Consider the following 21,100-nt stretch of genomic DNA (forward strand, 5'->3'; position numbering starts at 1 on the left):
CCACGTCTAACATGGCCTGGGGAAGAGCACTGAAGATGGAGACAAGTCCTGGGTTTGGGCCCATCTCCCTACTTGGATGTGTGACTTTAAACCAATCAGATAACCTCCAAACACATTTTCTGATTTTTAAATGACTGCAAATTGTTGAGGACATGAAATGAGTGATTGTGAAAGCCACTTTGTAAGCTATGAAGTACTAAAACAATTTGTGAGCCCTACAGAGAACATGGGATTAACAGTTAAGGTGTCACAGCTTTGGGCCAAGTATGAGCTCTCTGGCTAAGAGAATAGGAATTGCTTTGGCCACCTCCCACCCCTTAATCTCTAGAAGAGGAGGGCTTAAGAATGGTGGGTGTGATGCCCAGGGGCAGGAATCTAACCAGAGCCCAGCAGAGACGTCAGGATCCTGGTCCCATGGGTGAAATGAGTACATCATAGAGAGGACCACAGCAGAACTGCAACTTTTTGTTTGCATAGTTTTTTTGTTTTGTTTTTTTGAGGCAGAGTCTCGGTCTGTCGCCCAGGCTGGAGTGTAGTGGCGCGATCTTGGCTCACTGCATGCTCCGCCTTCCGGGTTCACGCCATTCTCCTGCCTCAGCCTCCCGAGTAGCTGGGACTACAGGTGCCCACCACCACGCCCAGCTAATTTTTTGTATCTTTAATAGAGACGGGGTTTCACAGTGTTAGCCAGGATGGTCTCGGTCTTGTGACCTCATGATCTGCCTGCCTCGGCCTCCCAAAATGCTGGGATTACAGGCATGAGCTACCGCACCCGGCCCAGTTGTATAGATTCTGAAGCCACTCACTAAATACGAAGAAATCATTTATGATACTATGCAGACCATGGAGAACACAACAGACTCTAGATTTGAATAATTTATTCTAACAAAAGTATAAAGTATGGAAAATTAGTGTCTATGAATCATTTCAGAGAGTAGAGCAAGTTTCACACTAGCAGATTTCAGATTTTAGCACCTTTGAAAAGAAATATTCAGAGTTAAGACACGTGGCAACGCAGGCTGCAGGTGACCTACAGGGATACTCATCTGACTTCGGTGCCGTTCACATCACAGTGTGGTCATTTGGTTTTTTCCTCTACATTGTGAGAATGCCACAAAACATTTAAAGAGAACAAGGAGAGAGTTCACTGAATTCATGGCTGGTGGTTAGAGGATGAACTAGAGACAAAAGGAGAAAGGCCATAGGCTGAACTGCAAGTCAGATAGACAGTCCGAAGGCGCTGACGATGCAGTACATGGTCTTATTCTCCCATCGCACAGTGCAGCTCCCTGCGGGAGGGAAGAGGGCAGCATTTAAGGCAGGGAAAGCTGGGGGACGACGTTTTACTCACAATAAGGCCAACAGTCAAGTACCTATAGGCTACGCAAAGAACCTTGGCAAGTCTATTATAAAATGTTTTAAAAGATTGATAAACATACATTGCATTCAAAGAAAAGAAATGTCCAGTCACATATTTCACACAACAAAACTTCACAAACATGAATGAAAATCATACCGTCAGTAGAGCTGTCCCAGAAGCAGGAACTTGCCGTGTGTAATCCAGCCCCATTCTTCTGCATGATTACACAGGTCACTTAAGTTAAAACAAATTTTTATTAGAGAAGTCTACCGGGTAACACAAATGTCATTCTGTCCACTTTTTTTTTTTTTGAGATGGAGTCTCCCTGTGTCACCCAGGCTGGAGTGCAGTGGTGCAATCTTGGCTCACTGCAACCTCCGCCCCTCCAGGTTTAAGCAATTCTCTGCCTCAGCCTCTGGAGTAGCTGGGATTACAGGCACGTGCCACCACGCCCAGCTAATTTTTTGTATTTTTAGTAAAGATGGGGTTTCACCATCTTGGCCAAGCTGGTCTTGAACTCCTGACCTCGTGATCCACCTGCCTCGGCCTCCCAAAGTGCTGGGATTACAGGCGTGAGCCACTGCGCCCGGCCCATTCTGTCCACTTTCAGCAAAAGTACATAGGTGCACATGGTTGATGTTCTCAATAAAAATTACAGGGACAGATTGCCTCGTCTCACTACACTGACAAATTATAGGTGCTTCTTGACTTACAGTGTCCCATAAACCCATCATAAATCGACAATATATAAAAATTAAGTTGCAAATGCACTTAATACCCTGGTAAATCCATCACAAAGTTGAAAAATCCTAAGTTGAACCACTGTTAAGTTGGGGGCTGTCTGTACACGCTCCCTCTCCACTTCACTTGTTCTAAAAGCATCTGATGGGACTTCCTGTAAGATCCCGCTTCACAAACGCCCTGCAACTGTACCAGCAGCCAAATGGTCAAGTGTATGCTAACGTATGCTACACACACGACCGACTCCCATCAGGAGCCTTCCTTGAGGTGGGGCCACGTTAGCTGTTGTTTCTGGTACTGGATCCCCCTCTGATCAGTGTTAAAAAACCATCCCTCAAATATACAAGAAACAAAAACCCATTACCGATGTATTTAAACGGTTTTCCCAGCTTAGTGAGTTGGCTTAAAGTTTGTTCTACTACATTTGTGGTCCACTGGTTCACTTTGCTGTGTTGATAAGCGTTACCACCAATTGCGCTTTCTATAGCCTAGAAAACAAAGCACAAAGTGCGTCCCGGTTAACCAAATGCACTCACACCGCCTTTCAATCAGAACTGACAGCACCCCAAGAAGTGATTTATGAAAAGTTTATTTTTAATCATGAGGGTGCCTTTGCAAATATACCTTTTAATAGTATTATATTTCATTTAAATGTTTGAAATTTGCTTTAAAAATTCAGTCTGTCAAATTATTTACACATTTTGACCTAATACTTACACTTAATGTTCACTACTATTATTAATATTTAGAGATAAGCAATACATTTTTTTTCCTGTCGAGGTTAGAAAATATTTTGCCATTCATTTCTTAAAGGTGTATTACTTTTATCTACTACTAACATATACTAATACTATATATTAGAAGAATTGTATTATTTGTACAACTGACAATATATAAACCTATCCAAATAATCATATATTAAAAAATACTTTTATCCAGCATTGTTTGGGAACAGGTTATCACGTTAAGTGCATTTTTCAGATAACTAAAAGCCCTTTATATTCCAAAACTTATTTTAGGTTTATGATGACATTTTTTTATTTTGATTTTTCTGAGGCAGGGTCTCCTTCTGTTGCCCAGGCTGGAGAGCAGTGATGCAATCTTGGCTCACTGCAGCCTTGACCTCTGGCGCTCAAGCAGTCCTCCCACCTCAGCTTCCCCAGTAGCTGGGACTGTAGGCATGTGCCACCATGCCTGGCTACTTTTTTGTAGAGATGGGGTCTTGCTCTGTTGCCCAGGCTGCTGTCAAATGCCTGGGCTCAAGTGATCCTCCTGCCTCAGCCTCCTAAAGTGCTGGGATTGCAGGCATAAGCCACAGCACCCAGCCCAACTTTTCTCCTTTATTATACGCTTACTTCTTTTTCTATGCTATATTCTTTGGGGGTTATCTGACAATGCAAGGCTCACTGTCGCTGTTCTCGCTAAGCTTATCGCTATGATACTGCCATTGTGTGATTTTCTGGGTTTTTCAGCGTCAGCTCCCCTTTCACATGGATGCCAGTGTGCTTGCATCTCAGCAACTTTCTTCTCTACCCCTAACTTGCTGTGCTAGAAACCAGGAACCTGAGTTTCTATGACACTTATGACCTAAAGTGAAAATAACAACATTCAGTGAGGGCCAAGGTCTGTCCTCAGACAGGCAGAGCAACCAGCAGTCCGGGGATCTGAGCTGTGCACAGTGGGGACAGACTGGTATCTGATGCCTACGGCTTAGATCCAGTGACCTTGCTTTTGAGGACCTAAAACCTCCCTAGGTCACTCTGATTTCTGCCTACAGACCTGCCAGTCATCTCCCTGGGACTCTGAGTAGTCATGTTACACACAGGGCTGGCTTACTTCTTGTCCTCTGCCACTGTGCTCCCTCCCAGCTCAGAGGCTGCAAGAGGGCTGGGGTGCCAGAAGTCCCAGTTTAAGAGGACAGCGGTATTACTAGACCTGGGCATTGTCAAAAGGTGGGGGGGCTTTGTTTAAGCTAAACCTCTCCCTCCACCAGCTCTCCCTCCTCACATACTCTGAAACTCAGTTTTTCAAGGAGGAGGGAACTCTCCACCAATTTTGGACCTGCGCAAATTGACTACTACCCAATATTTAGGGTCACCTGAGTACAGAATTACCTGTAGTCCCTGCAATAGGGGGGAACGGGGAATGTGCACTGCCCCCACTTCCCATGGGGCCTTGTCCCCTCTTTTTACTGCATTACCCTGCTTCTACTCATTCTTCAGATTTCAGCTCGAAATGGTCCCTGAACTCCCTGGGTGGGTCACATTCCCTGTTCAGTGCTCTCACAGCACCACCACTAGTGGCACTTACCACACAGCAAATGCAGGCTGACACTTTCCAGGGGGACTGTTTGATGTGTCTGCCCTGCCCACCCCTCAGCTGTAAACTCCAGGAGGGTATATGCCCTGCGTGCTCCCTCAGTATGTACTTTCTGAATGAATAACAAACATCCCTTCTGTCTCTCTTCCTCTTCATGATCAATAACACCATAAAGTGTGAGTTTAGAAATGTAAGAAAAGTAAGCATATAGGCCCCAAACTGGATCACCAGTTAACTGGAAGTTAACTGTTCAATTTTCTTATACTCACTCTTTCTTCATTCAACCCTGGAGACATCTATTTGTATGCCAGGAGTCTTTTATGCTTAAAAGATTATAGAATCAAGTCTTGGTGATATTCAGGAATAATGCTATGTACATAAAATTCCTTGTCTGATTTAAAATATGTAATTTGTATAATATAGAAGCAATTCTTAACTAGCTATTTGCTGAAGTAAAAACTGTTATTTGAAACACCAAAACACACAGACTCGGTCAAAACAATTCCAAGATAGTATTTAAAACACATTATTTTCTCTAATATAAGCCATTAATCAAACCTTTAAGAAGTGAGCATTTATCCTCTTACCTCTTTTACAATGTTGCTCACTTCATCAACAACAAAAGCAGTCTGCAAGGAAGAACATTCAGTTAAGTTTATTTAAAAGATATTTCCACTACATTGATAAATGCAAATTTACGTAATGAACATAATTTAGAAATGAAGACCTTAGAAATAATCTAAGTAGACTGTTCACTTTAGCAAGGATGGATGGCATTACAGTCTTCAGAAACCAGAAGACTAGAATACATGTACGTAATGTAAAGGTGTTCTGTTTTATTTATTTATTTTTGAGACAGAGTGTTGCTTTGCAGACCAGGCTGGAACACAGTGGCATGATCTCGGCTCACTGCAATCTCCGCCTGCCAGGTTCAAGTGATACTCCTGCTTCAGTCTCCCAAGTAGCTGGGATTACAGGTGTCCTCCACCACACCCAGCTAGTTTTCGTATTTTTAGTAGAGATGGGGGTTTCACCATGTTGGCCAGGCTGGTCTCAAACTCCTGACCTCAGGTGATCCTCCCACCTCAGCCTCCCAAAGAGGTGGGATTACAGGCGTTAAGCCGCCACACCCGGCCCTGTTTTATTTTAATCATGCCACAATCTAAGACTTCACTTTAAACTAGAATTCATTCTCTTCTTCCATTTCAACTGACTGCTAGAATCATTAAGCAATAGAGAGGCTTAATGAGTTGGGTGATTTTTGTATAAATTAACTGAAGCTGCTGAAGCAATCCATTTAAGATGTAATTCTCTCTTCCATGATGTTAACTGATTAGGAGGCCTGACCTTGAGGAAATTTTTTTTAAAGCACCATTAGTTGTAAAATGTACAATGATTATATTATTTCCAGGTAATTATTTTTCTTTCCCAGTGATGCCCTCCTACTCCAGGACTAACCACCATCTGCCAGCATGGCCGTTCTCCGTCAGTGTCTGGATGACACGGGAAGTGAGCTGCCTGCAGTAATCTAGTGCCAGGAGTATAGTTTTCTTAGTTTTCCTTTTACACATGGTAGATCTGAATGGGTAAAAGGTCATCCTGAAAATAACATCAGTCAGGCACTTGCCTGCCAATGTGCTCTTCACATGAGCACAAGTGTTTAAAGTTACAGCTGAGTCCCAGGAAAAGTACGCAGCTCTGGACATGCCTTCAAGAGGGCAACCTCCCGGGGCCCTCAGTCAACGTGCATTCTGGGGGAATCAAGGCAGAGAACCCTGACTTGGCAGTGAGTCTTCCTCCCTGCCTGGCTGCTGTCCACTGCAGGCCCTGTCCTTTCTTTTTAGGTGGGTCAGGAGCTGACTGCCTGAAGCCACCTCACTCGCTGTACTCAGAAGTCGGACTTGGAAACAAAACCAACTCACTGAGTGAATGACAGTTTGCAGTATCTTAGAGATTAAGTCATTTCTGGAAGCTTAAAGGATCCTTCCAAGTGACTACAGTGACCTTAATCACAAAGGAAAGGCACTGTATCACCTCCCATATGGTTACAGTACGAAAAAGGTTGAGGGACATTTGAAAGAATTTTTAGTGGAAAGCAGAGAGTTGTATTGAATCCAGTGGACAGTTTTAACTTCTCCAAGAAAGATGAATGGTGAGTTGAGAGAATACTTACAAAGGCCCAGGCATCTACATGAAATTAGAATAGATGGAGAAAAGGCTGCTAAGAGGCTGCTGGGAGGACCAGAACGGGCCATTCAGTAAACACCTAAGACATGCCTACTACAAGGCAGCCATGGTCTCCACCTCCCAGGGCTTCCATCCCAGGTGGAACACTCATCACTCTGTCCAGCCCCTTCATTTTACACATACGCAATTAAGGTCTCGAATAACGAAGCCACTTAGCCACCTCATTTGTGGGAGTCAGAATCGGACTGCAGTACTAAGCGCTTTCCTTTACAAAGCGATTTCTTTTTTAGAACAGTTTTACTCGATATTGCTATAATACATTTTCCAATATTATATTAGCAACAGTTTAAGGGGAAAGGCTTTTTCTTTGCCAACTGCTCCTGCACCAGGTCTTCTGGTCACTATTCACTTGGTTGCCATCAGCATTCAAACACCGATTATGTCACAGGAAGTGTGTGCTAGTTAGGAAATCAGATCAAAACTGAAACTTAATCAGTCCTTAAGTTTTAGTTTTATTTTCCCTGAAAACATTCCTCGTTAAACTAAATTTCTTTTCTTTTTTTTTGTTTTTTGAGACGGAGTTTCGCTCTTGTTGCCCAGGCTAGAGTGCAATGGCGCGCTCGGCTCACGGCAACCTCTGCCTCCCAGGTTCAAGCGATTCTCCTGCCTCGGCCTCCCGAATAGCTGGGATTACAGGCATGCGCCACCATGCCCGGCTCATTTTGTATCTTTAGTAGGGACGGGGTTTCTCCACATTGGTCAGGCTGGTCTGGAACTCCTGACCTAAGGTGATCCGCCCGCCTTGGTCTCCTAAAGTGCTGGGATTATAGGCGTGAGCCACCGCACCCGGCCACTAAATTTCATAAATGGTAAAATATCCAACCTTACCAAATGTATCTATAGTTTATATTTTTGACAGGCTGCATAATAAATCCATAGGGCTCTATCTGAATTTCAACGAGGATTATTCACTAAGAAGAAAATGAGGGTTGTATCTCAGCTGCGCTCATCAGCTCTATTCCCCGAATGACCGTGAGCTTGAAGGAAAGCCATTTAACGCACACGGTGCCGATGGGTGTCTTCTGCTTGACAAGATCGTGGGCTTTATGCTACTTCCTCAAGGAGGCACTAAGACGATTTTTTCCCCCACAACAGTGAGCTTTCTTACAGACCTCTTAAACGGAAATGAAATGTGCTACTCATTCCCAGCGCTGCAGACCCTAGGTGAGGCCCGAGACAAAGGCGCGGGGCTGCCGGGACGCCAGCCCGGGGCGGAGGGGTTGGGGGCAGGAGGGTCACCCGCACCCCCGCGGGGAGACATCCAAGCCTCGGCGCTCCCAGACCGGCCGCCGCGCCCCGCTCCAGGCTGGGGCTGGGGTCAGCTCCGCAGAGCAAGGGGCGGTGATGTCATCCTCCCGGCGAGCCTGGCTGCGGGCGGGAGGCGAGGCCCTGCGTGAAGGTTTCTCTGCACCGCTCACCCGAGCGCTCCACGCCCGACGCCTCCCCGCGCGGGAAGCTCAATCCCCTTCCCGCCCCATGCGCCAGGGAAACGGCTGCAGTGTCCGGGCAGAATGGGGCCGGGCGGAGCGCCGGCTATCGTGAACCTCAGGCCGTGGGCTGCCGAGACCGGCCTAGCTGAAGGAGGTGGGCACCCAGGTCTTCCCGGGCAGCACCGCGTGTCCTTCCGCGGCCAGGGCTTTAGGCCTCCACCCTTCCGTCGCCGACCCGGCGGTTACCTCCTCCGCAGCCTGGTAGTCTTCCATCTTTCCTCCCGCGCGTCGCCTCCGCCTCCCTCAGTGGCGCAGACTACGCAGGCGCACTCAGGCCCCGCCCCTGACCTGCCACGCCCCTCTCCGTTCACGCCAGCCCCGCCCATGCCCAACTCCCGGGCCCCCACGGCCCCGCCTACGACGAGCTCCCGGGTCCCTCCCTTCCCTGCCCGGACCCTCACTGACCCCATCCCTGGGCGGGGCCTGCGGGTGGACCCTGAATTGGCCTCTCCTGCTGTTCTCTGGAGGTGGTGGTTTCCATGGGAACCCGTGAGGGTAGCCGGGCAGCTCCCTAAACCTCAGCAACGGAAACAAAACACATTTACAAAAGGCAGTCCTGGAGGGGAAGCGTGATCCCGGCCCCTCCCCCGGTTTGTGTCGTGTGGATTGACGCGGACTTTCAAACCGGCTCGGACACCTGGCAACTGCCAAGGCAGTGCGCCCGGTGAGACGTTGTTGCAGTTCCCTTGGGGGCTGGGATTGGCAAACTTTAGCTATCTGAATGAAACTTCCCTTTAGGGAGTTAAGTTTTCCAGGTAAATGAGAATTTTTCCTTTAAGCACCATTTAAAAAAAACATTTTGGGTGGAAAATTTTGTAAAATGTGGCACACTTCCTCACTACCTTAACCACAATGAACTAGACAGACTTGATTTGAATGTGGGTTCTTTATGGAAATTAGGAATTGCACTGGACTCTGGTAAACTGCCTTCCACGGAAAGCTGGGGCATATGCACCTGTTGGCAGGTATTCTCAGGCTCAGAGTTTTGATTTTGGCGTTTGCTTTTTCTGGTTTCATCATGCACTTGAATTCAGGCTGCTGGAACCCACTTCCCATTCTCCAGTCAGGAAGGAGCTGACTGCAAGAGTCCCAGGGACTTGGTAGAACTAAACTTCAAATCCCACATCTAATCCATCAGCAACCTTTGTTATTTCTACCCTATATGCTCAGGACCCCAGTAAAAGATTGAAATCTCTCATCTGGATGATGACCATCGGACTGTAACCTGGTCGGTCTATCAGGGTCTTATTAGAGCTCTTCAAGAGGAACCTAATCCGTGACGCTTCCCTCCCCTCACCCGTTCTGCCTTGCCTTGACAATAGTTCCTATGTTGTCAGACTATAGACTAATCTTAGTGATCTTTGGGGTGACTTAACTTTTAACATATCTTAGCTCAAAATCTCCTACACGGAGCCATCCTGTGACCACTGTATCTAAGGTAGCCGACCTCCTCATTCTCCATCCCTGCATCCTGTACATTTTCCTCATAGCACTTCTTTCAGTTTGCGAGAATGTATTTATGGTTGCTGGTTTATGGTGTGTCTCCATTTAGAAACTAAGTACCATGCAGGAAGGATCTGTTTTATTCACTAATGTATCCCCTTCCTTCCACATTGTGCCTGGCACATAATAGCTGCACAATTAAAATTTATTTATTTATTTATTTAGAGACAGGGTGTCATTCTGTTGCCTGGGCTGAAATGCAGTGGTGTGAATGCTCAAGAGATTTTGAGCTAGATGTGTTAAAGTTTAGTCATCCAAAGATCACTAAGAGTTTGAACTCCTGGGCTCAAGGTATTCTCCTGCCTTAGCCTCCTGAGCAGCTGGGATTCCAGGCACTAGCAATCACACCCTGCTATTTTTTTTATATGTCTTTTGTAGAGATAGGGTCTCACCGTGTTGCCCAGGCTGGTCTCAAACTCCTGGGCTTAAGGGATCCTCCAGCCTCAGCCTCCCAAAGTGCTGGGATTATAGCTGTGAGCCACCATGCCCGGCCTAACATTTATTAAATGAATCATTTCCCCCATGGGTGTTAGCTTTGCCTCAGACCCAAATGGAGAGAACTGGGGAGTGGAGGAAGATGCAACGACCTGTCTCCTTGAGGGAAACAGGGCTGGCGAGGGGAGGACAGAGCCCTGACTGACCCAAGGCTGCTGGCCCTGGGTCCTTGGCCTGAGCAGGGAGACTTGCTGAGTGGGCTGGTTGCTCTCCCACACCTGGTCTTCCTCTCCTTGGATTCTGAACTTTATCTGCCTTTTGAGTTCCTTTCTTATTACCTGGCTTCAACTCCCCTGTCCTGGTGTTTCAGTCTTGCGCCTCAGTCCACATGTGATTCTGATGCTGACATTGCTTTACCTTCCTGCCGTTCTCAGCGTCACCTGAGATCTCATTTTGGATGTTCTCTGCCTACCTGATTCCGAGCTCTCAGCCCCACCATGATCCTGAGCCAATCAGGAGCCTCTTAATTCTTTTTTCTTCTGCTACTTTGTTGTGGACCTGGAGTTCAGCAGCTAAGTGTCACAGAATTATGTGTAAACCGGTTCTGAGCGAACACTGGCAATGGAAGAGCCTTTTCATTTTTCAACCTTTTCAGTTTTCCCCACACCCTTTTAGGAACTTCCTAATTTAAATGAATTTCCTGAATGGCTGCTAGGACGGTGCATAATTAATGCATGGATCTTGTTACATTATAACTGCGGATCACAAGCATACACATAAATCAACAGAAAACATGCAAATGTTTACATGATTTTAGCTTTTATACATTGGGAACCACTCTCCAATTTTAACTATCAAATAATGTTTGTTAAATGATCATGAGATATGGCATTTTGAAGCTGCCAATAAACAGTTGAACTGGTCTGTTTATCTTCATAACTATTTGTTCACTTGTTCAAGACACATATATGGAGCACTCCCTTTGTGTCAGGCTCTGAGCTGGGGTTGAGGCTACAAAGTTGACTAAAACATGGCCTTTATGGAATATATTTTTTAAAATGGATGTATCTGTAAATAGGAGGGTTTGAATTCTCTAGGCTTATGTGATGTTGTACTGCTTGGAAAAATGCAGTGATGTGGTATTATATTCTGCCCAACTAATGTAGAGTCTGTAGGGCTAAGGCATTTAAAATCGTTAAGACATTTGGCAGTTCACCAAATGCCATTGCCAGCACCTTCCATCTGCCACAAATGGATGTCCCTCAGAAGCATTGGAGCTCAGACACCTTGACTCATAACTGCTCATGAATCTTTAGCATTCCGCCATATTTTACAATAATGTTTAGTTTCTATGCAGTAAGTCAGTGGAGTGAATCTTGGGTTTGTTTTTCAATTTGGAGGTTAGTGATAGGTTGGCAGGTTTGCGTGCAATCACCTTTCTTTCCTGGAGTCAAATTTCTTAAATACAGACTGTGGGACTGGAGCTGCCAATACCTTTATTTAGCAACTGTGGGCCTGATAATCATAGCAATCAACGAACTGTCACATCAATAAATAACATCAAGAATATCCAGCAGTATCCAGCAGTGGCTGGGCGCCGTGGCTCACACCTGTAATCCCAGTACTTTGGGAGGCTGATGTGGGCAGATCACAGAGGTCGGGAGTTCAAGAACAGCCTGACCAACATGGAGAAACCCCATCTCTACTAAAAATACAAAATTAGCTGGGCGTGGTGGCACATACCTGTAGTCCCAACTACTCGGGAGGCTGAGGCAGGAGAATCGCTTGAACCTGGGAGGTGGAGGTTGTGGTGAGCCGAGATCGCGCCACTGCACTCCAGCCTGGGCAACAAGAGTGAAACTCCCGAGTAGCTAGGATTACAGGTGCCTGCCACCACGCCCAGCTAATTTTGTATTTTTATTCTCAAATAATAATAATAATAATAATAATAATAATATCTAGCAGTGTTGTTCTGCTGTCTATCATCTGCAGCCCTTCATAGTCCAAATCCCATCCTGTAGATATTCCATTTTTTCCTTTCTTCCCCTGTGCCAAGAAGCGTGTTACTAAGATGTACTATGAGATCATGCTGAGTCAAAATGATAATAAAAGAAGACGACGATGAGGATGAGGGTGATGTTGAAACACTCATGGCTGAGGAATTTAATGTTGTAAAGGAAAAGAAACTCTAGCTGACACATATCTAAAGTGAGAGTCCTGTGCTGAGAAATGCTGAAGAGATATGGCATTCTGAGGCTGCCAATAAACAGATGAACTGGTCTGTTTATCTTCATAACTGTTTGTTCGCTTATTCAAGACACATATATGGAGCACTCCCTTTGTGTCAGGCTCTGAGCTGGGGTTGAGGCTACAAAGTTTTAATATATATATAAAATATATTTTATATATATTAAATAAATATATAATTAAATAAATATTAAATTAAATATATATTAATATAATATAATAATATATAATATATTTAATATAGGCATTTCTTAGCTAATCTCTGTTGAGCTGGGAAGCGGAGGCACAGTTGTGCTGGAATACCTCTGTACCCCATGAAAGAGTGGTTGCTCTGAGCTTCTTGGGCCTCTCTTCCTTTCAATCCTGGTGACTGCAGCCCCTTCCCTGGGACCTCATCCTCAAGATCCAGTAACTAAAGGATAGCTCATGGTATAGCAGGGCCTCCGCTGGCATTTGTTCCAATGGGTAACTATTCATGCTACCGTAGTTATTAAATAGTTTGATGCTCAGTTCTGTGTTTATGCAAACACTACACACTACATCAGCAGCATAGGCTAGGTTAGCTGCAGAGACAAATGGCCCTACACTCTCAGTGGTTGATAACAGCAAACATTTATTTGCCACTCACACTCCATGACCATCAAGGATCTTCCATGGCTCTGCTTCACGTCTCCTCCATGCTGAGACCAGGATGATAGAGCAGCCTGTGTCTGGAGTCATCAAGGGAAAGAGAAGGGAAAGAGAATGGTGGCCCCAGTACTACTTGGAAGGTGGCACGCCTACGTGGCACGTGGCACCTTTGTACACACTTCATTGTCTTATTGCTCTCCAGAGCACATCTTTGGCCATGCCCGAGTTAGCAGGGCAGGGACACTTCACGGTGCTGGGTAATACTACCTAGTACATGCACAGCATTTTGAAGATTCCCCTTGGTGATTTCATTACAATCTTCATCGCTCTTGGCCTGGCTGTCCCCCTTTCTTGTAAATTATTCTTGAGTTAATAGCCGTTCTTTGAGATGTAGTTAGTCATTTACACTGAAGTCAATGTGAAACCCTTCACAAATGTGGGAACATTTGAATAGTTGAAGCCTGTAGTCTCTGTGGGGAGTTTCCTTAGGAAGGGTGAAACATTTCACCAGCATCCGCTTGGTCTTTCCTCCAGCTAAAAATGTAAAATGTTGGCATAGAAGAGCTCCTCGGTGTGGTTTTGGGGTGACTTTGCTCCCCGGGTCCCTAGTGATGTGGGAGTAGCCACCAAGGCACGTAAGGCTGGCCACACAGGGTGCAGTGCGTCAGCCTGTGACTGACAGGAAGGGAAGAGAAATACGTCAGTTACTCTAACAAGAAGAATTGACTTCCTTATCTGCAGAGCCGGCTCTGGTCTCTTCTCTTGAAGCAGATGCAAAGGTAGGATGAGAATGCATGACTGGCCGTTGTAGCAGGTCGTTTTAGGAGTGGGGTGCGTAGAGATTATAGTTATTGTAACTTTTCTTAAATTTATGACATTGAAAAGGTAGGAGACAAAACATAATAAATTAGATAAAAGATATCTTGTAATTTTATTGAATAACATAATTTAATATTTGAGATAATAATGATTTAAGTGATATGGTGGAAGTAACTTCAGAGTTAATTAAAAACCGAAACAAAACAGTAAAACACTATCCAAAAGCTATATGGTGTGATTTTTTTTTTAAAGGGTAGAGTGTCATTTGCTTTCTTCTTTGGTTTGTAAATTCTTATACTTACAGTTTGTTACTGTTTTGCTGTCTCTGAATCGACTTTATTGCTTTGATCACCTGTAATTTCTAGTTTGGAGGTGGAATATCAATATCATTTTGGAATTATAAAAAAGTTAGCTAGGGTCTAATTTAAATTTCTTTTAATTAAACTTCCTTAATCCCTAAATTGCTTGGTAAGAAAGAGACTATGAGAGGAAAATGCACATTAGATATTAAATTAGAATTGGGCTGAGTGTGATGGCTCACACCTGTAATCCCAGCACTTTGGGAGGCCAAGGTGGGTGGATCCCTTGAGGTCAGGAATTTGAGACCAGCCTGGCCAACAGGGCAAAACCCCATCTCTTAAAAAAAAAAAAATAGACAAAAATTAGCTGAGCGTGGTGGTGGGCACCTGTAATCCCAGCTACTCAGGAGGCTGAGGCACGAGAATCACTTGAACCCAGGAGGCAGAGGTTGCAGTAAGCCAACGTCCCACCACTGCAATCCAGCCCGGGCAACAGAGCAAGACTCCATCTCAAAAGAAAGAAATTAGAATTGGTGTAGAAAAGATTATTCTGCCAAGATAGTCGGAGATTCTAATTTCTTAGCTGCTTTGCCTAAATGAAGCATAAGGTTTTGGAGTTAAACAGACCCAGTTTAGAGTGTGAGTTTAGTTAAGTTACTTAATCACTCCAAGACTCACTCTCCTTATCTGTAGAATGGGTACATTTATTTACTTCATAATGTGGTAATAAGGATTAGTAGAGACAATGTATGCAAAGTACCTAAACTATCTGGTTCAGAGTAAGAGCTAAATAAATAGTAGCTGTTGGCACAACAGAAAGCATAACAACAATTGCGAGTAGTACCTAGAAGGATATAATAATATTAATTCTCGGCCAGGCGCAGTGGTTCATGCCTGTAATCCCAGCACTTTGGGAGGCTGAGGCAGGTGGATCACGAGGTCAAGAGATCGAGGTCATCCTGGCCAACATGGTGAAACCCCGTCTCTACTAAAAAATACAAAAAAATTAGCCGGGTGTGGTGGCACGCGCCTGTAGTCCCAGCTACTAGGGAGGCTGTGGCAGGGGAATCGCTTGAACTCAAGAGGCAGAGGTTGCAGTGGGCTGAGATCGTGCAACTGCACTCCAGCCTGGCGACAGAGCGAAACTCCGTCTCAAATAAATAAATAAATAAATAAATAATATTGGCCAGGCGCGGTGGCTCAAGCCTGTAATCCCAGCACTCTGGGAAGCTGAGGCAGGTGGATCACGAGGTCAAGAGATCGAGGTCATCCTGGCCAACATGGTGAAACCCCGTCTCTACTAAAAAATACAAAAAAATTAGCCGGGTGTGGTGGCACGCACCTGTAGTCCCAGCTACTAGGGAGGCTGTGGCAGGGGAATCGCTTGAACTCAAGAGGCAGAGGTTGCAGTGGGCTGAGATCGTGCCACTGCACTCCAGCCTGGCGACAGAGCGAAACTCCGTCTCAAATAAATAAATAAATAAATAAATAATATTGGCCAGGCACGGTGGCTCAAGCCTGTAATCCCAGCACTTTGGGAGGCCGAGACGGGTGGATCATGAGGTCAGGAGATCGAGACCATCCTGGATAACCCAGTGAAACCCCGTCTCTACTAAAAAAATACAAAAAAACAAGCCGGGCGAGGTGACGGGCACCTGTAGTCCCAGTTATTCGGGAGGCTGAGGCAGGAGAATGGCGTAAACCTGGGAGGCGGAGCTTGCAGTGAGCTGAGATCCGGCCACTGCACTCCAGCCTGGGTGACAGAGCGAGACTCCGTCTCAAAAAATAATAATAATAAATAATAATAATAATAATATTAATTCTAATGTATTTGCTCTTCCACATGAAGAGGTCAAGTTTAAAGTATGAACGCCATGGCTTCCTATTTCAGTCATGAAGTCCTATTTCTCACTTTAAAGTAACATTTTTTGTTGTTTTTGGGTGGTAAACGTCTCCCCAAATGAGAAAGAATACACGTAATCAGCAGTGAATTGCAGTGACCTTTCAGATAAAGCACCTGTTCGACTTTGTCCTCTCTCAGGTAGGTTTCAAGTTTTATAGATTCAAGCCCACGTATGAGTCTTCTAATGTTTTTTATATGTTTATTTATTTGTATGTATTTGTTTTTATTTTTATTTATTTATTTGAGACGGAGTCTCACTCTGTTGCCCAGGCTGGAGTGCAATGGCATGATCTTGGTTCACTGCAGCCTTCGCCTCCCAGGTTCAAGTGATTGAACTGGGATTACAGGTGCGAGTAACTGGGATTACAGGTGCCCGCCACCACGCCCAGCTAATTTTTGTATTTTTAGTAGAGATGGAGTTTCACCAGGTTGGCCAGGCTGGTCTCAAACTCCTGACCTCAGGTGATCCACCCGCCTCGGCCTCCCGAAGTGTTGGGATTACAGGCGTGAGCCACTGACCCCAGGCTTTTTATTTATTTATTTATTTACTTTTTGAGATAGAGTCTCACTCTGTCGCCCAGGCTGGAATGCAGTGGCCACAATTTCAGCTCACTGCAAGCTCTGCCTCCTGGGTTCACGCCATTCTCCTGCCTCAGCCTTCTCAGTAGCTGGGACTATAGGTGCCCGCCACCACGCCCAGCTAATTTTTTGTATTTTTACTAGAGATGGGGTTTCACCATGTTAGCCAGGATAGTCTCCATCTCCTGACCTCATGATCCGCCTGTCCGATCCTCCCAAACTGCTGGGATTACAAGCGTGAGCCACCACACCCAGTCTTATTTATTTTTTTGAGATAGAGTCTCCCTATATCACCCAGGCTGGAGTGCAATGGCATCATCTCAGCTCACTGCAACCTCTGCCTCCTGGGTTCAAGCAATTCTCCTGTCTCAGCCTCCTGAGTAGCTGGGATTACAGGCGCCCACCACCACACCCAGCTAACTTTTGTATTTTTAGTAGAGACAAGGTTAGTAGATACAGGGTTTCACCATGTTGGCCAGGCTGGTCTAAAAACTCCTGACCTCGTGATCCACCCACCTCGGCTTCCCAAAGTGCTGGTATTACAGGCGTGAGCCACCGCACCCAGCTGAGTCTTCTAATGTTAAGTACAGATTTCTGAGGAACCTGAAGCTTATACAACTTGTGGAGACTTTAGGAAAATAAAGAGGGAACCAGGTATAGGGCATCTTGGACCTTGGACAGGGCTGTGCAAATAAGGGATTCTGAAGTTGAGGTGTCATTAGCTTCCCAGAAAACTCGCCTCTGAATAAGTAACAAGATAGACACGAAATTTATAAACTCACATCTTCATTTCTGTGTCAGACTTTCTGATGGATATGCATATGTGCTGTCTCATTGTTGCAAAAATGAGTCTTTTAAAAGCCTATGAATAGGGAACTGAGCTGAGAGCTGTTCTTTATTCATCACCTTCCTTTGTGGCTGCCATCAGCTTCCGTGAAGAATCTATGCAAGCGGGCCGGGTGCGGTGGCTCACGCCTGTAGTCCCAGCACTTTAGGAGGCCAAGGCGGGCAGATCACCTGAGGTCAGGAGTTCAAGACCAGCCTGACCACCGTGAAGAAACCCTGTCTGTACTAAAAATACAAAATTAGCTGCGCATGGTGGCACATGCCTGTAATGTCAGCTACTCAGGAGGTTGAGGCAGGAGAATCGCTTGAACCCGGGAGGCGGAGGTTTTGGTGAGCCAAGATCGCGCCACCGCACTCCAGCCTGGGTGACAATAGCAAAACTCCGTCTCAGAGAAGAAAAACAAAAATCTACGCAAGCAAAAACGTCATGAGGTTTTCGGGTAAAATTTCAAGGACAATGCAGTCACTCAACTTTTCCCCTGCATACGAGGCAGAAAGCGTGGTGGCTGCAAGCTGAAGCTGTGAAACTTCTCAAGGAAATAGCTGTGGTAAACAACACAGGAGTGAGCTGCTTTGAAATGACCTACAGGGCCGTGGCTTGTGGGCTTTGAGAACGTTCTGTAGTTTTCCCTTGAAAGCGTGTGTGGTGAGGACAGTCACGTTCACACGCACTCATGCTGCAGCAGATCTCTGCACTTCCACTCTGGTGACGTTTCCCTCGTACCAGGGAGGGCTGAACATTTATTTCCTTTGATCCGATGACTGGCTGCCCAGAGACAATAGATGATTGGATGAAAGAAATAGGGACCCTGTCTACGAATAAACAATGTGTCTCTTTCCCATCCTCCTCGTCTCTTTTCTTCATTGGCTTTACTTTTCTCGTACTTTTCCCCTTTTACCAGATTTAAAAGCCAAAGTCAAGATTTGCTGTTAGGCTAAGGAAAGCAAGCAGGCATTGTTTCAAACTCCTAGTGCATGGATGACTATTTCAATCCCCTGGAGGAGTTGTCCCACACGTCTCTCCCTGGGAAGCCCTCCCTGGCCCCACCAACCCTCTCTGCTCCTGCGTGGAGTGACTCGTGCCTTCTGATCCTTGGGTTTTTGTACTCATCTCACCATGTTATGAGTTATTTGTCTATATGTCCATGTTCTGGCTGGGATGGGCCCTTCTTAAATGCAGAGATTGGGTGTCAGTTGTTTTTAGATCCTTAATATCTGGCACGTGCTTGATACACAGAGGCCAATAAAATCAGTGTTGAACTGATACACTCAATGCCATAACCAAACTGTTTGTCTGGATGCCAAACTGTTTGTCTGGATGCCAAAGTTCCACTGGGATACAGCATGACCGGATAAAGACCAATGGAAACACCTGAACTGAAGTTTTCCCCACGGCTGCCTGCGTCCCTCCCAATCCCAGAACAGTGGCTTAGCTTCCTACTCTTGGGCCTTCCTGAAGGGGAGATGGAACGGTAGAAGGAACCCTTTGAGCCGGGCTTGCTTTGTTCTGGCTGTTGCTCGAGGGCTGTGCCTGGATGACTCAGTGAGTTCCCCAAACAGCCCTATGAAGCAGGGATGGCTCCATGTCACGGAGGAGGAAGGCCAGCCTCCCAGAGATGAAGCAGCTGGCCCGAGAGCACGTGGCTGAGTGCTGGCTGGGTATAAGCCCAGACTGGCTGGCTCCAAAAGTGACCCAGAGACAGGATGACTGAGTGTCGGGGGGGGACTTCTCCACGTGACTGTAGGAGAATATTTCCCTCAGGTGGTGCTGTGGTGTGGGATGTGTTCATTTTTAATTGCCAAACAAAATCAGGCGGATCAATGGAGTGCTGTAAAACAGAGACAGGTATCATTATAAAAATGTAGCAAGGGAGTTAGGAGACTGCATCTAGGTTCCGAGCAGGTGAGGACGGCACCTGACTCAGTGCTTGGGACATCATAAAGAGCATTTAAGATCTTGTTGCACAAATGAGAGAGTGACCGAATAAATATCACCCTGGGAAAATGGACCTGAGAGATTTCATTATTCGAGCTGTGAGATTGTGAATTCCTGCACGAGATGATTAAAATACAATTTCAAAGATTCCTGTTAAATTCTAAAATGACTCAGATTTTTCTATGCGGCCGGGCGCGGTGGCTCAAGCCTGTAATCCCAGCACTTTGGGAGGCCGAGACGGGCGGATCACGAGGTCAGGAGATCAAGACCATCCTGGCTGACACTGTGAAACCCCGTCTCTACTAAAAATACAAAAAACTAGCCGGGCGAGGTGGCGGGCGCCTGTAGTCCCAGCTACTCGGGAGGCTGAGGCAGGAGAATGGCGTGAACCCGGGAGGCGGAGCTTGCAGTGAGCTGAGATCCGGCCACTGCACTCCAGCCTGGGTGGGCAGAGCGAGACTCCGTCTCAAAAAAAAAAAAAAAAAAAAAAAAAAGGTTTTTCTATGCTTTTTGGATTTCTGAAGACTGAGGCTTTCTGCAATGAGGACTCACTTGCCCCCTGCCCGTCCTTACTTCCTGCTGTACTTGAATGTAGGCTTCCTGCCCTAGAAAGGAAGTTTGACATTGCAGTAAATCTCCATGTCACAATATTCATCAGGTTTCTCAATTCAAGCAAACATCAAGTGCCTCCTTGCTGGGTGATGGGGGAATCACTGAAATCTGATGTTGTCCCTGGAAGGGAAACACTCAAGACAGAATGAAATCAGGGTCACCATCGAGATATACAAAGTAGAAAGCAGTTAAATTTGAAAGGATTTTGATTGTAAATAAGGAGAAAGTTTCTGAACTAGGTAGCCTGGATCTGGCCCTTAAGGGCTGAAAGTAAGAGTGAGGCTGCTCTTACTGTTAGTAGCACGACTGTCAGCGGGCATTTGCTGAGTGTACTTATGAGCTCGGCAGTGTGCTCCAGAGGCCTCCACGTGCATCAGCACGTTCCATCGTCACAGCACCTCCGTGAAGTGGGTGCTGCACCTCTCCACTTCGTAGATGAGGACACGAAGCCCCAGACGGCTTAAGTAACTTGCCCGTCATCAGCTCAACAGCAAATAGGTGGCAGAGGTAGCTACGCACCCTCACAGCTGGCCCCAAGCCCTGGTCTCCTGACTGACCCCATCTCTTGCCTCGTTGGGCAGAAGCAAGAGTGGGGCCAACGTGTGGAAATGCAGAGTGCGTGTGGTCAGGGAATGGTCTTGAATGAGTTCAGTATAGGAGTGGCGAGCGTTCTGTGGGAACTGAGGATGGAGGGGGCAAGAGAGCTGGATCGGGAGGTCAGGACTGGGATGCCTGTGCTTTAGAATGTGTCTACGAGAAGGGAGAGCCAGCGTGACTTCACTGGAGAGTGGAAGAGTGACACATTCCCACCTCAGTATCATCACATCTGCCATCTCTCGCCCTAGAGATGCCTTCTCCTCCTTTCCATTCCTCACGCGACTCTGCTCTTCTCCCAGGCCCGGCGGTGGCGTCTCAGCTGGGCAGGTGTCCTGTCCTTTCCTGTCACCTGTCAGTCTTCCTCTTCCTCGTGGTCCATTCAGCAACATCACTGCTGCTCTGGGTGGTTGCATGTGGTGGTTTGCCTGCAAGCAGGTGGGTGCAGCCAGTTCAGGACCCCTGTGACAACTGTTCCTGTTACCCACTTTGTGAGTGTTAAAAATGTCATCCTTGGCCGGGTGTGATGGCTCACGCCTG

General features: G+C 46.2%; 2 protein-coding genes across 5 annotated transcripts in view; one reads left to right on the forward strand and one right to left on the reverse strand.

The window, feature by feature from the left end:
- Positions 1 to 863: 863 nt before the first annotated feature.
- On the reverse strand, positions 864 to 8,469 carry LOC105478749 (dynein light chain Tctex-type 1). 2 transcript variants are annotated; one of them, XM_011736375.3, is made up of 5 exons: positions 8,344 to 8,462; positions 5,008 to 5,049; positions 2,466 to 2,589; positions 1,517 to 1,594; positions 864 to 1,289 (listed from the first exon to the last, which is right to left on the reverse strand). In XM_011736375.3, the coding sequence occupies exons 1-5, from the start codon at positions 8,368 to 8,370 to the stop codon at positions 1,219 to 1,221; spliced, it is 342 nt and encodes a 113-aa protein (XP_011734677.1). In that variant the 5' UTR covers positions 8,371 to 8,462; the 3' UTR covers positions 864 to 1,218. The 2 variants fall into 2 exon arrangements, with proteins under 2 accessions (XP_011734677.1, XP_011734678.1); XM_011736376.3 differs by lacking the exon at positions 864 to 1,289 and having other exon boundaries at positions 1,519 to 1,574; positions 8,344 to 8,469.
- A 97-nt stretch (positions 8,470 to 8,566) lies between these two features.
- Positions 8,567 to 21,100, forward strand: part of LOC105478748 (synaptotagmin like 3) — a 122,872-nt gene continuing 110,338 nt past the window's right edge. For 2 of the 3 annotated variants that reach the window (XM_011736366.2, XM_011736369.2), the window contains exons 1-2: positions 8,567 to 8,912; positions 13,507 to 13,751. The gene's annotated coding sequence lies outside the window, so the exon portion shown is untranslated. Of the gene's footprint in view, positions 8,913 to 13,506; positions 13,752 to 15,908; positions 16,132 to 20,862; positions 20,999 to 21,100 lie in introns of those variants that run through there. The other variant, XM_071096654.1, reaches the window with a different exon arrangement.

This window comes from Macaca nemestrina, chromosome 5 (genome assembly GCF_043159975.1).
Source record: "Macaca nemestrina isolate mMacNem1 chromosome 5, mMacNem.hap1, whole genome shotgun sequence".
Classification (NCBI taxonomy): domain Eukaryota; kingdom Metazoa; phylum Chordata; class Mammalia; order Primates; family Cercopithecidae; genus Macaca; species Macaca nemestrina.

What these genes read in the sequence shown, in the direction of transcription:
- LOC105478749 (XM_011736375.3), bottom strand. Translation starts at nt 8,370, where the DNA reads ATGGAAGACTACCAGGCTGCGGAGGAG. An exon ending in ACTACCAGGCTGCGGAGGAG is followed by an intron (nt 5,050 to 8,343) that starts GTAACCGCCGGG and finishes TCTTCCTTGCAG; the next exon opens with ACTGCTTTTGTTGTTGATGA. An exon ending in AAAACCGTTTAAATACATCG is followed by an intron (nt 1,595 to 2,465) that starts GTAATGGGTTTT and finishes TTTTAACTTAAG; the next exon opens with TGACCTGTGTAATCATGCAG.